Source organism: Mus caroli, chromosome 5, assembly GCF_900094665.2.
Source record: "Mus caroli chromosome 5, CAROLI_EIJ_v1.1, whole genome shotgun sequence".
NCBI classification, from domain to species: Eukaryota; Metazoa; Chordata; class Mammalia; order Rodentia; family Muridae; genus Mus; species Mus caroli.
The window spans coordinates 138,776,078-138,788,450 of NC_034574.1; the positions used below are offsets into that span (position 1 = coordinate 138,776,078).

A 12,373-nucleotide genomic window follows, 5' to 3' on the forward strand; every position below is an offset into this window, starting at 1 on the left:
GGGAAGGGAAGGGAAGGGAAGGGAAGGGAAGGGAAGGGAAGGGAACATAATGAGGAATTACTGGAAAAAAAACAAGACCAAAAACCAGTTGGGAAAACTCCAAACTCTGCATCTCAATATATGATGTCAAAAGACTATTCAGATCTCCAACTCCTTTCAGCTTTGTTTACTGCAATACATTTTTGTTTCTCGAGCTTATTCCACTCTCTTTTAGCAGCTTTTCTGGGCAGATGTTCCATAGCTGTGGCATCTCCAACATCCTAGGGTCTCTAGGCAGTCCAGGCTTTACCAAACATCGCAGCTCCATACAGTGGTCTCTCTAGGCCTCTAAGCAGGGATACCTCTAACAGATGCCTGACCTCAGCAGCTTCCCTTTGTCATAGAGAGATGTGGGGAATTGCAGGCTGGTCTCCAGTTGAGCTGAGGCCTGAACCCTGATGGTTATAATTCACCTACATGACATGGTAGGTATTCCCTCATTCTCCTGGAACTCCGGCCTCTGCCTAAGTTACCATCCACCACAGCTCCCACAATAGAAGCATGGTCAATAATCACATAAGCAATGCCCCAAGCTTCTGACCTCCAGGCTAAACTCCTCCCCAGTTACCTAGCAACAGTGAAGACCACAAAAAGGGGTGCTTAGCCCCCACCATGCTCTCTTACTCTTACTCCTTTGTCCCCTCACCTCTCAGTTCTCTCTCCTCTTCCCTTTCTCTTTGTCTTCTCCTTCACCCTTCTCTACCTTCTCTCTTTCCCTCCTGCATTTCTATAATAAAGCTCTTAAACCATAGACAGTCTCTGCTCCTTCAAGACCAGCTGCACACTCTGGTTAGTGTTGGGAAATCCTTCCCTCATCCCTCTCTCCTGCAACCATGGGGCTTTAGCAAGGTAGCTCCGGGGAGGTCCCCAGTCAGGGGGCTGCCCCTTTCTCTACCTACCACTGCGTGGGTCAGGCATGCTCACCTGGGGCCCTGTGGAAAAGTGCCTGGCAGTCTCCTGGCATCTGCCTGCCCAGAGTACAGGAACTCTGGCTGGACATGGCATATTTTTCCTCCCCACTTTTTCCCAGCTCCCCCCCCCTTTTTGTGTTCCCAACAGCTGGTAACACTTTTCTTCTGTCCTTGACACTAAAGCCAGAAGAATGTGGCCGAAGCTGCCAAGTTTAGCTGCTTACTGGAGTTGGAACATGCCTTCTTTCTAATTATATTACATGTTCAACAGCTTTCTGTACTCTGTGGGTTGCTTCACTGCTGGAACTCTCTCTGTAGAACATGCAGCTGCATGCTGCCTGTATCCCACCCCCCCAAAAAATTATCCAAGGCTAAATCCAAGAGATGGATTAACAGAATATGAGGTAGGCCTCATACTCAGAGATCCACCTGCTTCTGCCTCCTGAGTTCTGTATTTAGAGATGTTTTCTTTAATTCCTTCTCACAAGATGGAAGCCTAGCTGGGTGAGGTCTTGCACTGAAGTCACCACTCCCTTTATTCCACTTAGCATCAGGGTCTTTATTAATCTGTTTATACTTGCTCATGCCCTTTCTCCTTAAATTGTTCATTTGTAGTCTCCCTTGCTCACTCTGTTCCTTTTCATAAATCTGCAAAAGTGTGGCTACAACCAACCAAACAACTTTCAATACTATGATGTCTGGAAATCTCTGCCAATGCTGTTAATCCATCTCTTGGATTTAGCCTTGGATAATTTTTTAGGGGGGGGGGGATACAGGCAGCATGCAGCTACATTCCTTGCTAAACTATTACAAAAACAGCCTCTAGGCCACATATTAACATTCTTCTCCTTAGAAACATGTTGAGTCAGACCTTCACAATTCAAATTACCCCAGTACCACTGTCTTCCATGTTCCTACTAGGATGGCCCATTAAGGTCCACTTAAAGCATTCAGCTGTTTCTTACCCCCAGCGTCCTAAAGTCAACATTCAAGAGCTGGTTTGCACTATTATAGCAATATCCCAGTCTTTGGTACCAATTTATGCCATAGTTGGTGTTTCTATTGCTGTGAAGGAACATCATGGCCCTGGAAACTTCTAATAAGGAAAACATTTACTTTGGACTGGCTTACAATTTCAGGGGTTTTAGTCCATTATCTTCTTTGTGGGAAGCATAGGCAGACATGATGCTGGAGAAGGAGCTGAGAGTTCTACATGTGGATAAACAGGCAGAAGGAAGACATTGTGTAGCTAGTCTTGGCTTGAGCAGTTAAAACTCAAATGCTGCCTAGAGTGACATACTTCTTCCAACATGGCCACACATCTAATAGTAACACTTCATATGGGCCTATGACATGCTATTTTCATTCAAACCACCACCCTGACCATCATGATAAATAAAATTCTATCTGACACCATGGTTCTCAGATGATTATCACCAATTTGAGGTCCAGATTGACCCATGAGATGAATGGTCTTTAAACAATGCCTTGGCCACTAAGGGAACATACTGGAAATAGCCTTCTCTATAGCTTAACTCAACCAGATTCCAAGTCAGAGAATCTTGGGAGTCTCTGAAATTTCTCTGAAGCCAGTGTCAGTCATGAACTCAATTGTCATTATATGGACATAAGAACTCCATGACTGATTCCAGGTCTTTCTAAAAAGGCAATTTTCAGAACTGTGAGAGTCTCTAACAAACTTCTGGCTTAGAGAAAAGCAAACATTTAAGTCTCTGACCAGTCTGGAAGAACAATACCATAAGGTCTCCATGACTCTGTGGCACTACGTACATTCAGTGATGCAAATAAAAAACCCCCGTTTTATCTAATGAGGGTCATTGCTTCAGGAAATTTTCTAAATGGACAAGAGCAAATGGAACACCCTGGGAAGCTTTGAGCCTGAATCCCTGAGACTCTAACATCCAAATCTGGGGCTTTTCATCAATGATATTCTGGTGGACTGGAAGTACAGCAGCTTCCACTATCTCTATCCCATCATTTTGACAGTGTAGGACAATGGAGAGGAGAGTAATTGGGACTGTAGCTGTTTGGGTTTTTACTCCTATTTGCCATTTAGATGTTACATTTTGGGTTTGATTCTTGCAGTTCCTGAGTCATGACTGACACATGTCTATATGTATAAACTTGTATTTCTCTGTTACATTACAGATACGGGACCTATTCTCATGGCTTGTTTAAGAAACTAGGAATTCCTGGACCAAAACCTCTACCTTTATTTGGCACCATTTTCAACTACTCTGATGTGCGTAGTGTTTAAGCTCATTCATTTCTATCTGTATTGATTGATTTTTTTGAGATTGTGTTTCTCTGTATATCTGTAGCTGTCTTGGAACTCACTCTAGAGACCAGGCTGCCCTGGAACTCAGAGATCCACCTGCTTCTGCTTCCCAAGTGCTGGAATTAAAGGCAGGTGCTATCACTACCTGCCTGTTCTTTTATTTCCTATAGTTGCAATTTCTTTTACAATTAGATTTATCTGTTTTTATTTATGGTTATGAGTATTGGTCTGCACTTATGTCTATGCACCACATGTGAGCCTGGTGCCTGTAGAGGTCAGAAGATGATGTCAGATCCCTGGAACTAGAGTTACAGATAGTTGTAGATTGCCATGTTGGAGTTGAGAACTGGACTTGTTTCTTCTGTTATTGCAGACACTACACTTAATTCCATAACTGTCTCTCCAGCCTCAAAGTTTTGAGTGGGACTTATGGGCGTGTGACAGTGTCTCAACATATAGCCATCTTGATTTGGACTGTACATGTAGGTCAGACTGGCTTTAAACTCTTAAAAAATCTTTCTCCTTCTGCCTCCCGAGTGCTGGGATTAAAACATGTACCTCCTAGGGCACTGGGATGTTGGCAGATGCCTTAATTCCAGTTCTCTGGAGGCAGAGGCATGCAGATCTCTGTGAGTTAGAGGCCAACCTGATCTACTGAATGAGTTCAGGACAGCCAGGGCTACACAGAGAAACAAAAACAGAAACAACAACAACAAAAAATCAGGGGGAGGTTCTGTGATGTCAGAAGTCAGAAACAGTGTGTTCAACTAGGAGAATGCTTTAGATGTCTTTAGATATCTCTAATAAGAACTTGCCTTTGCTCCACCTAACAGCTGACTCAGACAAATACAGACACTCATAGCCAAACAGTGGATGGAGCTTGGGAACTCTTATGAAAGAATAGGAGGAAGGATTGTGGGCCCTGAAGGAGATAGGAACTCCACAGGAAGACCAACAGAGTCAACTAACCTTGGGGACCCTTAGGGCTTCCAGAGTCTGAACCACCAACCAAGGAACATACACAGGCTGGACATAGGCCTCCCCACATATATGTAGCAGATGTGCAGCTTGGTCTTTATGTGGATTGGAAACAACTGAAACAGGAGGGCTATCTCAAAATTGTTGCCTGTATGTGGGGTATTTTCTTCTACTTGGGCTTCCTTGTATAATCTCACTGGGAGAGGAAGCCCCCAGCCTAATAGATACTTGAATTGCCAAGATGGGGGGATACTCAGTGATACCCCCACACACTCAGAGGGAAGGAGAGAGTGAGGGGAGAAGGATTGTAGGAGGAGGTTACTGGCAGGGGATCAGTGAGTGGGATGTAATGTAAATTAAATTTTTAAAAATGAAAATAACATAAAATAAAGAACTTGCCAGTGTTTGCCAGTGAAACAGGAAGCCCAGTTTTGTGAGCAGTCAGTAATTTGGCCCAGGTTAGGAAGCAGTCATCATGTAACAGAACAACAACCAGTTTCATTTTTTTTTTTTTTGTCTTCTCAGGGTATGTGGAAATTTGATCAAGATTGCTATAAAAAGTATGGAAAAATGTGGGGGTAAGTCTTCTGGAGTTTTCCATTCCACATACTAATTAGGATAATGTACTTCCCTGCATGAGGACAGTGTGAGCACACTGTTCATGTGGTGAAGCCTTTTGATGTGGTGCACATCACAGGCAGCAAGTTGAACAGTATGAGTTCAGTTGACAGTGTTGTCTGCCATGACACCCTCTGAGATTTGGTAGCCCCCAAACCCAAGGCTTACCACCTCTCGCTTTTAATAAATTAAGACTATGTTCACAACCTCAGAAACATGGAAAGTCCTTACAATTCTGTGCACGCAGTCATAATTGATGTGAGTTCAAATGTGGTACTGCACTGCTGTATCCAAAAAACAGTTTCTCTGGAGTCATCTGTTGCCTCTGGCTCTTACAGTCATTCCACCCTATCTGGATCATCTTCCAGATTGATCCCTGAGTCTTGGAAGTGGGAGGGGTGCTGGATAGTTTTATGTCAACTGGACACAAGCTGAAGTCATCTGAGAGGAGGAGGCCTCAATTGAGAAAATGCCTCCATAAGACTGTGCTGCAGCGAAGCATGCAGGATATTTTCTTAATTAGTGATTGGTGAGAATGGCCCAGTTCATGGTGGGTGGTGGCAACCCAGGACTGGTACTTCTGAGTTCTATAAAAAAGTAGGCTGGGAAAGCCTGTAAGTAGCACTCTTCCATGGCCTCTGCATCAGCTCCTACCTCCAGGTTCCTGTCCTGTTTGAGTTCCTGTCCTGACTTCCTTCAATAATGAACACAGATATGGAAGTGGAATAGGAATACACATTTTCCTCCCCCAACTTGCTTTTTGGTCCTGGTGTTTCATTACAGCAATAGTAACTGTGAGTAAAACAGGGTAGGACAGCAATATTCCATATAAGATGAACACTCCACAATCTCTTACTCTCTGCATGTTGAACAGTTGTGGATCTCTGTGCTAGTCACCATGTTCTGTTAAAACAGCACTTCTCAACCTGCATGTCATGGCCATCACAAAACACATATTTTCTGATGATCTTAGGAACCCCCAACCATAAATTTACTTTTGGTATTAGTTCAAAAATGTAAGTTTGCTACTGAAGGGTATCAAAGTTCATAAGACCATCAGAAATATGTGTTCTCTGATGGTTGCAATCCACAAGTTGAGAACTGCTGTGCCAAAAGAAGCTTCTCTGTTGAGAACTGAGAGCTGTGCTGATCATCTTGTTAGGTCCATGTAGTGTTACATTCTCCTTCAGTGTCTATGATCTCCCTAGCTACACAAGATCAAGTCATACAAAATTCCAGCATGGAGTGGGGATATGGTCAGAAAGTCCCACGCCTAGCTGAGAAGTTGGCAAATCACAGATTGATAGGAGGATAAAACTTCTTCAGGTATGGGTCCCCCATACAGCTATCTCATGCTGCACTAGATGGCCCTACATGCACAAACATACTGGCAGAAGTAAGTAGGGTTTATAAAAAGAGCGAGAACAAATGAAATTGGAGGGAAAAGGTGATGGTGGGGACTGGAGGGGAGGAAATGGGAGTAGCCTTCATTAGTCACCAATGGATCCTCAGCAAAGGATGGGACTTTGTGCCCACTTCCTTCTACATGCTGGGATTTTTGTCTATCTTGAGCTTGTGAAGGTATTGTGCATGCTGTGACAACCAGGGTGGATCCATTTGTACAACTGCCCCATTGTGTCCAGACCAGTTTTCTGGGCATCCTCTGCCTCAAGCTCTTAGAATCTTTCTCCCCAATTCTCCAAGGATCAGAGTGTTGGGAGGAGAATCTGCTACTATCATTCTGCTAAATGGACATAGTATTGAAAGGGCTCCAAACTTGTTATTAGACCCATGGAGTAGCTCACCTCTTGGTCTCATCAGCAAAGCTCCTTTCTTCAGTAGATCATGATTATGATGGAGATCTTCAACTGGCTAATGTATAGGCCCTAAGAGATTGTAGATAGTTCAGTCCTGAATGAGACATCTGTGTAAGAATTTTTCTTTTTGTCCACTAATTAAATCCAAGATAAGAACTTTGCTAGAAGTATATATGGGTATTTCCTGACCATCTAATTCTGCTGACACTGAAGAAGAAATTCAGGGAATTATTCAGCCGTGGTTTACTTCCCCAAGGTTAAGTCTTCAGTGGTTTTGTGGAGTGGCTGAGTCAAGGGTGTAATCCTTTACTGTCAGTACAGATGATGGTTTGGAGACTTGTAGGAGGTGTCCCCCATTATATTGTGAGACACAAGAAAGTGGGAGAAGGATCTGTCTCTTCATCACTACTCATCCATCTTTAGAAACCACAGGCCTGTATACAGGGATTGATGAGTTGAAACAGTCCATAGAGACATTGTGACCAATGCCAGGCATGTGTTGTTGCCCTCTAGTGTACCCTAAGTAAATGCTTCTGCAACATCATTACAGACACTGAATAGCTTGTCTCTAACTTTCCTCTGATACATACTGTTTTGACCTTTGAGTCATTTTGTAATTTTCTCTATTTTTTTTTTTTTAATCTCTGGAGGTCAAGCCAGTGCCACACACTTGATAGAAAAGGGCTCTACCTCCACACCTCCAATCCAGATACTGAAATATTTAAACACTCAAGAATGGTATTGGCAATAACCAGGATGTCTTTAAAGGGCTGTTTTGTCCTAATTGCCTTTTTCCTTCTTCAGCCACATTAGACTTCCTTTCATGAGACTCTAATGGCTTCTATGGTCAGAACTTGAACTAACAGTTCATGTTATGGTGCTTTATACAACTGAGGATATGTACTGTGCATCAGGGCTTGAGACTGAAATACTGTGTGTGACTCCAGCTGTAGAACCTGACTTCTGAGGTTCAGTTCATTCTGTTTTTCCCCTAGGTTTTATGAGGGCCAACAGCCTATATTGGCTATCATGGATCCAGAGATCATCAAAATTGTGCTGGTGAAAGAATGTTACTCAGTCTTCACAAACCGTAAGGTAGGCATCCCCTTTTAAGAAATATAAATCTTTACTATTGTCTTAGTCAGTGTTTTATTGCTGTGAAGAGATACCATGATCACATCAGGACTGGCTTATAGTTTCAGAGGTTAAACCCTTATCATCATGGAAAGCATAGTGACATGCAAGCAAACATAGTGCTGAAGAGGTAGCTGAGGGTTCTACATCAAGATCAGCAGGCAGCAGGAAGAGAGAAACACTGGATTTGACTTGGGCTTCATCCCTCAGTGACACACTTCCTCTAACAAGGCCACATTTACTAATCCCTGTCAAGTAGTAACACACCCTAATGACCATGCATCAAAAATATGAGCCTGTGTGGGCCTTTTCTATTCAAACCAGTACAACATTCTATGAAATTTAAAATTTTAATATATATATATATATATATATATATATATATATATATATATATTCTCTGGGATAAAAACCTCTGGGAGTTAGAGAGATGGCTCAGTGGTTAAGAACACTGAGCATTTTTCCAGAGTTCCAGAGTTCTCTTCCTAGCAACTGCATGGTGGCTCACAACCATTTGTAATGGGATTCAATGTCCTCTCCTGGTGTCTCTGAAGACAGCCACAGTATATTCATATTCATAAAATAAATAAAAATTCTTAAAAGAAAGAAAGAAAGAACACTGACTAAAAGCAATTTAGCAGAGGAAAGGTTTCGGTGACCGAAAATTCCAAGTCACACTTTATTACTGAATGAAGTCAAGGCAGGAGCTTAAACAGGAGCGTGAAGGAAAAAAAATTCATGAAGAACAGCTGCCTACTGGTTTGTTCAGACTCATGCCTACCTTGCTTCCTTATAAAGCACAGGAGCTAGGGGTAGTACTGCTCTACGTAGACTGGGTCTTCCTGCACAGTTAGTAATCAAGATAATCCCCAAGACATGCCCACAGTCCAATCTGAGGTGGGCAATTCCTTATTCAAGGCTCTCCTCTTAGATGACTGACTCCAGGATGCGTCAAGTTGACGAAGTTAACTAGGGCACAACTGATAACCAAAGGGGTTGACATTGATACTGTCCACAGTATCATTAACATTTCTCTGTTTTGTGTTTGCATATGTGAATCTCTCTGCTGATTGGCACATTTTCTAAAGATAAATGTGACATCTATGCAGTCAATGCACAGGACTATCCCTTCATCACCATGAGCTTTCTCTTGCACATATGTTCTAGTGGCCATGTGTAGCCTGTTTTTGTTCCTCACAGGGTCTGATCATTTTTCTTTTTATGCATGTGCTTTTGGGGTCAAGTCTGATTATATTTTGTTCAGTACTCTTCTTTTAATAAGGTTTCATGTGACCCTGCCTCAACCTTCAACTTCTCACATGCTGGGGTTCCCTGTATGTGCCACCCCACCTGATTTATGCAGTGCCGAGGAACAAGCCAAATGCTTCATGTATGCCAGACAAGCACTCTGCCAACTGAGCTACATCCTCAGCCATGCCTAACACTCTTCTCTTTTTTAAACAAAATATGCACATAGTTTTATACTTTACATTAACATCTATGATATATTTGTACTTCAGGCTATAAAGTATGAAATTCAGGTGTAGTCTCATGCTGCACCATCTGTATCCAGTTCTTTGTGTATCATTTAGGGAAAACTGTTCCCTCCATAGAATTCTTGTAGCATTATCAAAGCCTATTTAGAGGCTGAAGAGATAGCTCAGTGGCTAAGAGCACTGGATTTTCTTCCTAAGGACCCAAGTTCATTCCCAGAAACCACACGACAATTTACAACTATCTGCACCCCCAGATCCAGGGATCGAATGCCTTCTGGTCTCTGAGAGCACTATAAACATGTGGTACATAAACACACATATAGGAAAACACATACACAAAGTAGATAAATCTAATTGTTTTTGCTTATTGACCTATTGGAACCTTCTCACCCAAAGTAAACCAGCACAAACTGGACGCTCATTCTTTATTTTCTTCTATTGATCACAATTTCTTTTTGTCCTCTAGGATCACATCTTACTTATAACTGTTTCTGTACAACAAGTGAATTCATTCTACCGACTTTTTACTAGAGTTAATTGAAATATTCTTGACCCTTTATCTTTCTAGCAAAAATCAGAACAAGCTGGTCTAAATTGGTAATGATCTCCGTTCGATGAAAATTTGAAACTGGCCCATGAATAAAACCATTTTCTGTGTTGGATCATCTAAACCCACAACTATTGTGTGATCTACATGTTATATATTTGACTGCCACGTGGAAATATTATAGGTCTCATCTGAAAACACTGTACATGTCTTTTTAAGATTATATCTTAACATATAACATATAACATTTCTGGACATGTTTGAATATTGTGTAATATTCTTGAAATTTTTCTAATATAATTGATATTAAATACAAACATTTGATTTTGAATTGCTGTTGTATCATGGAACAATTGCCAAACTCACTTATTATTCCTATAAATTCTTTCACTGTGTTATTTGATTTGTTATGCACAAATATTATATGGCCTGGAAATGAGAATATTTTTGATTATTGATTTCTAATCTGTATGCATTGTATTTTGTTTTCATGTCTTATTGCACTAGCTTGCAGTTCTAGAATGAGACTGAATGAAAGTGGGAAGAGCAGGCTTTTAAAATTGCCACAAATCAGCGAATGAGACAGTCAGACTTTCACCACTAATTATGAAGTTGACTGAAGGATATTGTATGTACATATATACATATATATGTAAATAGATAGATAGAAAGATGTAGACATTCCATTGATACAAAGTTCATTGATATACATGAAGGGAAAAAGTTACTAGCAGAGAAAGAGAATTATCTTTCCTTTTCCTTGTGTCCATGTTTGGAAAATTAAGATAAAATGATTGCATTATATCTTGAAATATCAAGTAATTATTTTATAGCATCTACAGTGTTTTAAAAACTCCATCTCAAAGCATCATCCCTATTCTTCAATTCCTCATACTGTTTACACTAGTAATAGTTTGCCAAGACCAGTTGCTGTCTGTTACTAATCCATTCTTTTTTGTCTGCACATACTTGAAAGACACTGTAGGGCTGGCCTATTCTCATGGATTCTGCAAGGGTGATTTTACATTTAAAGTGAGATGGTCATAGAAAGATATGAAGCTGTGCCAGATGTATAGATATCACCTTCATTTATAGGGATTACAGAAAATTTCAGTAGAAGATTGTTGAACATCTAGTAAGACTCAGACAAATATAGTAATATTTGTTAAATAAATGATGCTTGTTTAATATACTTTCTAAAATTGTGAGGATTATCATAATTTTAATATGATAACCTTTCTTTCCATTTGAACCCTAGTTTTTTGGGCCAGTGGGATTTATGAAAAAGGCCATCACCATATCTGAGGATGAAGAATGGAAGAGACTTCGAACACTCCTGTCTCCAACCTTCAGCAGTGGCAAACTCAAGGAGGTGACTATGGAGAGGGTGTTCACTTAAGGAACAAATCCAAAGATAGGTAGAAAACAAACCCAGAGTCCCTTTCCAAGGGTCGATCCTATGAGGTAATGATGGAGAGGGTGTTTCCTTGAGGAACAAACTGAGACAGGTAGAAAACAAGCCTATTGTCCCTTTCCAAGGATTGATCCTCTGAGTTACAATTCTTATAAGATGGTCTTTTGTTTTCATACCAAGAGGACTTGTCATAAACACAAGTGCAACTCATTGCCTCATGACTGGGATGATTTGTCTTTCTGGGACCCAAGTTTCTACATTTAGCTAAAGAATAGAGGAATTTTCATCCAGTAACATGTCTGCTCTGGCAAGGGATCACATCCAAAGACCATCTAGGTCTATGTGATCTAGTTTCAGTGCAGACATGCTTTGAATTGCTATATGATCTGTCTGAATTGCTATATCTATCTGAATATAGATATAGCCTTTGTACACACCTTTCATCCCTAACAATGGAGGTAAGGTTAGTTTGTAGAAGGAATCTGCCATGTTTGAAAGTGACCTCTAATTGAGGGACAGGGGCAGACAAAGTGATGAACAGAGAATGATTTAACAGAATGAGTCAGAGATAGGAGACACCCAACTCTCACAAGAACAGACAGGAAAGAAAGTTGTGGTAATCCTCCAACCCCAATAAACACATGCAAAGAAAACACAACTCAGTTATAATATTTATAAACTGCATGCCTGTATTGGGCAGATATACCACTACACTACTCCCATCTATGAAATACTTTGCTACTTGCCATTCCTCTAGGCCATTTGCTTTCATCTTCCTTCCACCTCCTCTTCCTCTGTCTTCCTCTCTCTCCCTTTTCTCCTCATTGGCCTTCCTTCTTTCTCTCTCTCCCTGTCCAAAACCTTCAGTCCCATCTTTTCCTTCTTCTGCCCAATCACATGCTCTTGCCTTTATTTGACCTGTTAAGGTTGGGAGGTTCACATGAAATCACCTGAGTTTGTGATCCACTCCTTGTCTGAGAAAGTGGAATTGGCATCAAAGCACAAAAAACACCAGAGCAATATACAAGAGAGGCTACTTAAGAGCAGCATGGGGAAAGAGAACAGAGTAGACACAGGTGGTGGTGGTGGTGGTGGTGGTGGTGGTGGTGGTGGTGGTGTG

The 12,373-nt window shown here is 41.2% G+C and overlaps 1 protein-coding gene across 3 annotated transcripts in view; it reads left to right on the forward strand.

The window, feature by feature from the left end:
• Positions 1–12,373, forward strand: part of LOC110294273 (cytochrome P450 3A25) — a 64,934-nt gene that overhangs the window by 35,644 nt on the left and 16,917 nt on the right. Inside the window, exons 3-6 of one of the 3 annotated variants that reach the window (XM_021162386.2) lie at positions 3,120–3,213; positions 4,753–4,805; positions 7,658–7,757; positions 11,098–11,211. The exons of the other annotated variants lie outside the window; for them this stretch is intronic. Coding sequence (XP_021018045.1) covers positions 4,756–4,805; positions 7,658–7,757; positions 11,098–11,211 — 264 coding nt within the window. The 5' untranslated portion in view covers positions 3,120–3,213; positions 4,753–4,755. The remainder of the gene's footprint in view (positions 1–3,119; positions 3,214–4,752; positions 4,806–7,657; positions 7,758–11,097; positions 11,212–12,373) is intronic. 3 annotated transcript variants of the gene reach the window in all.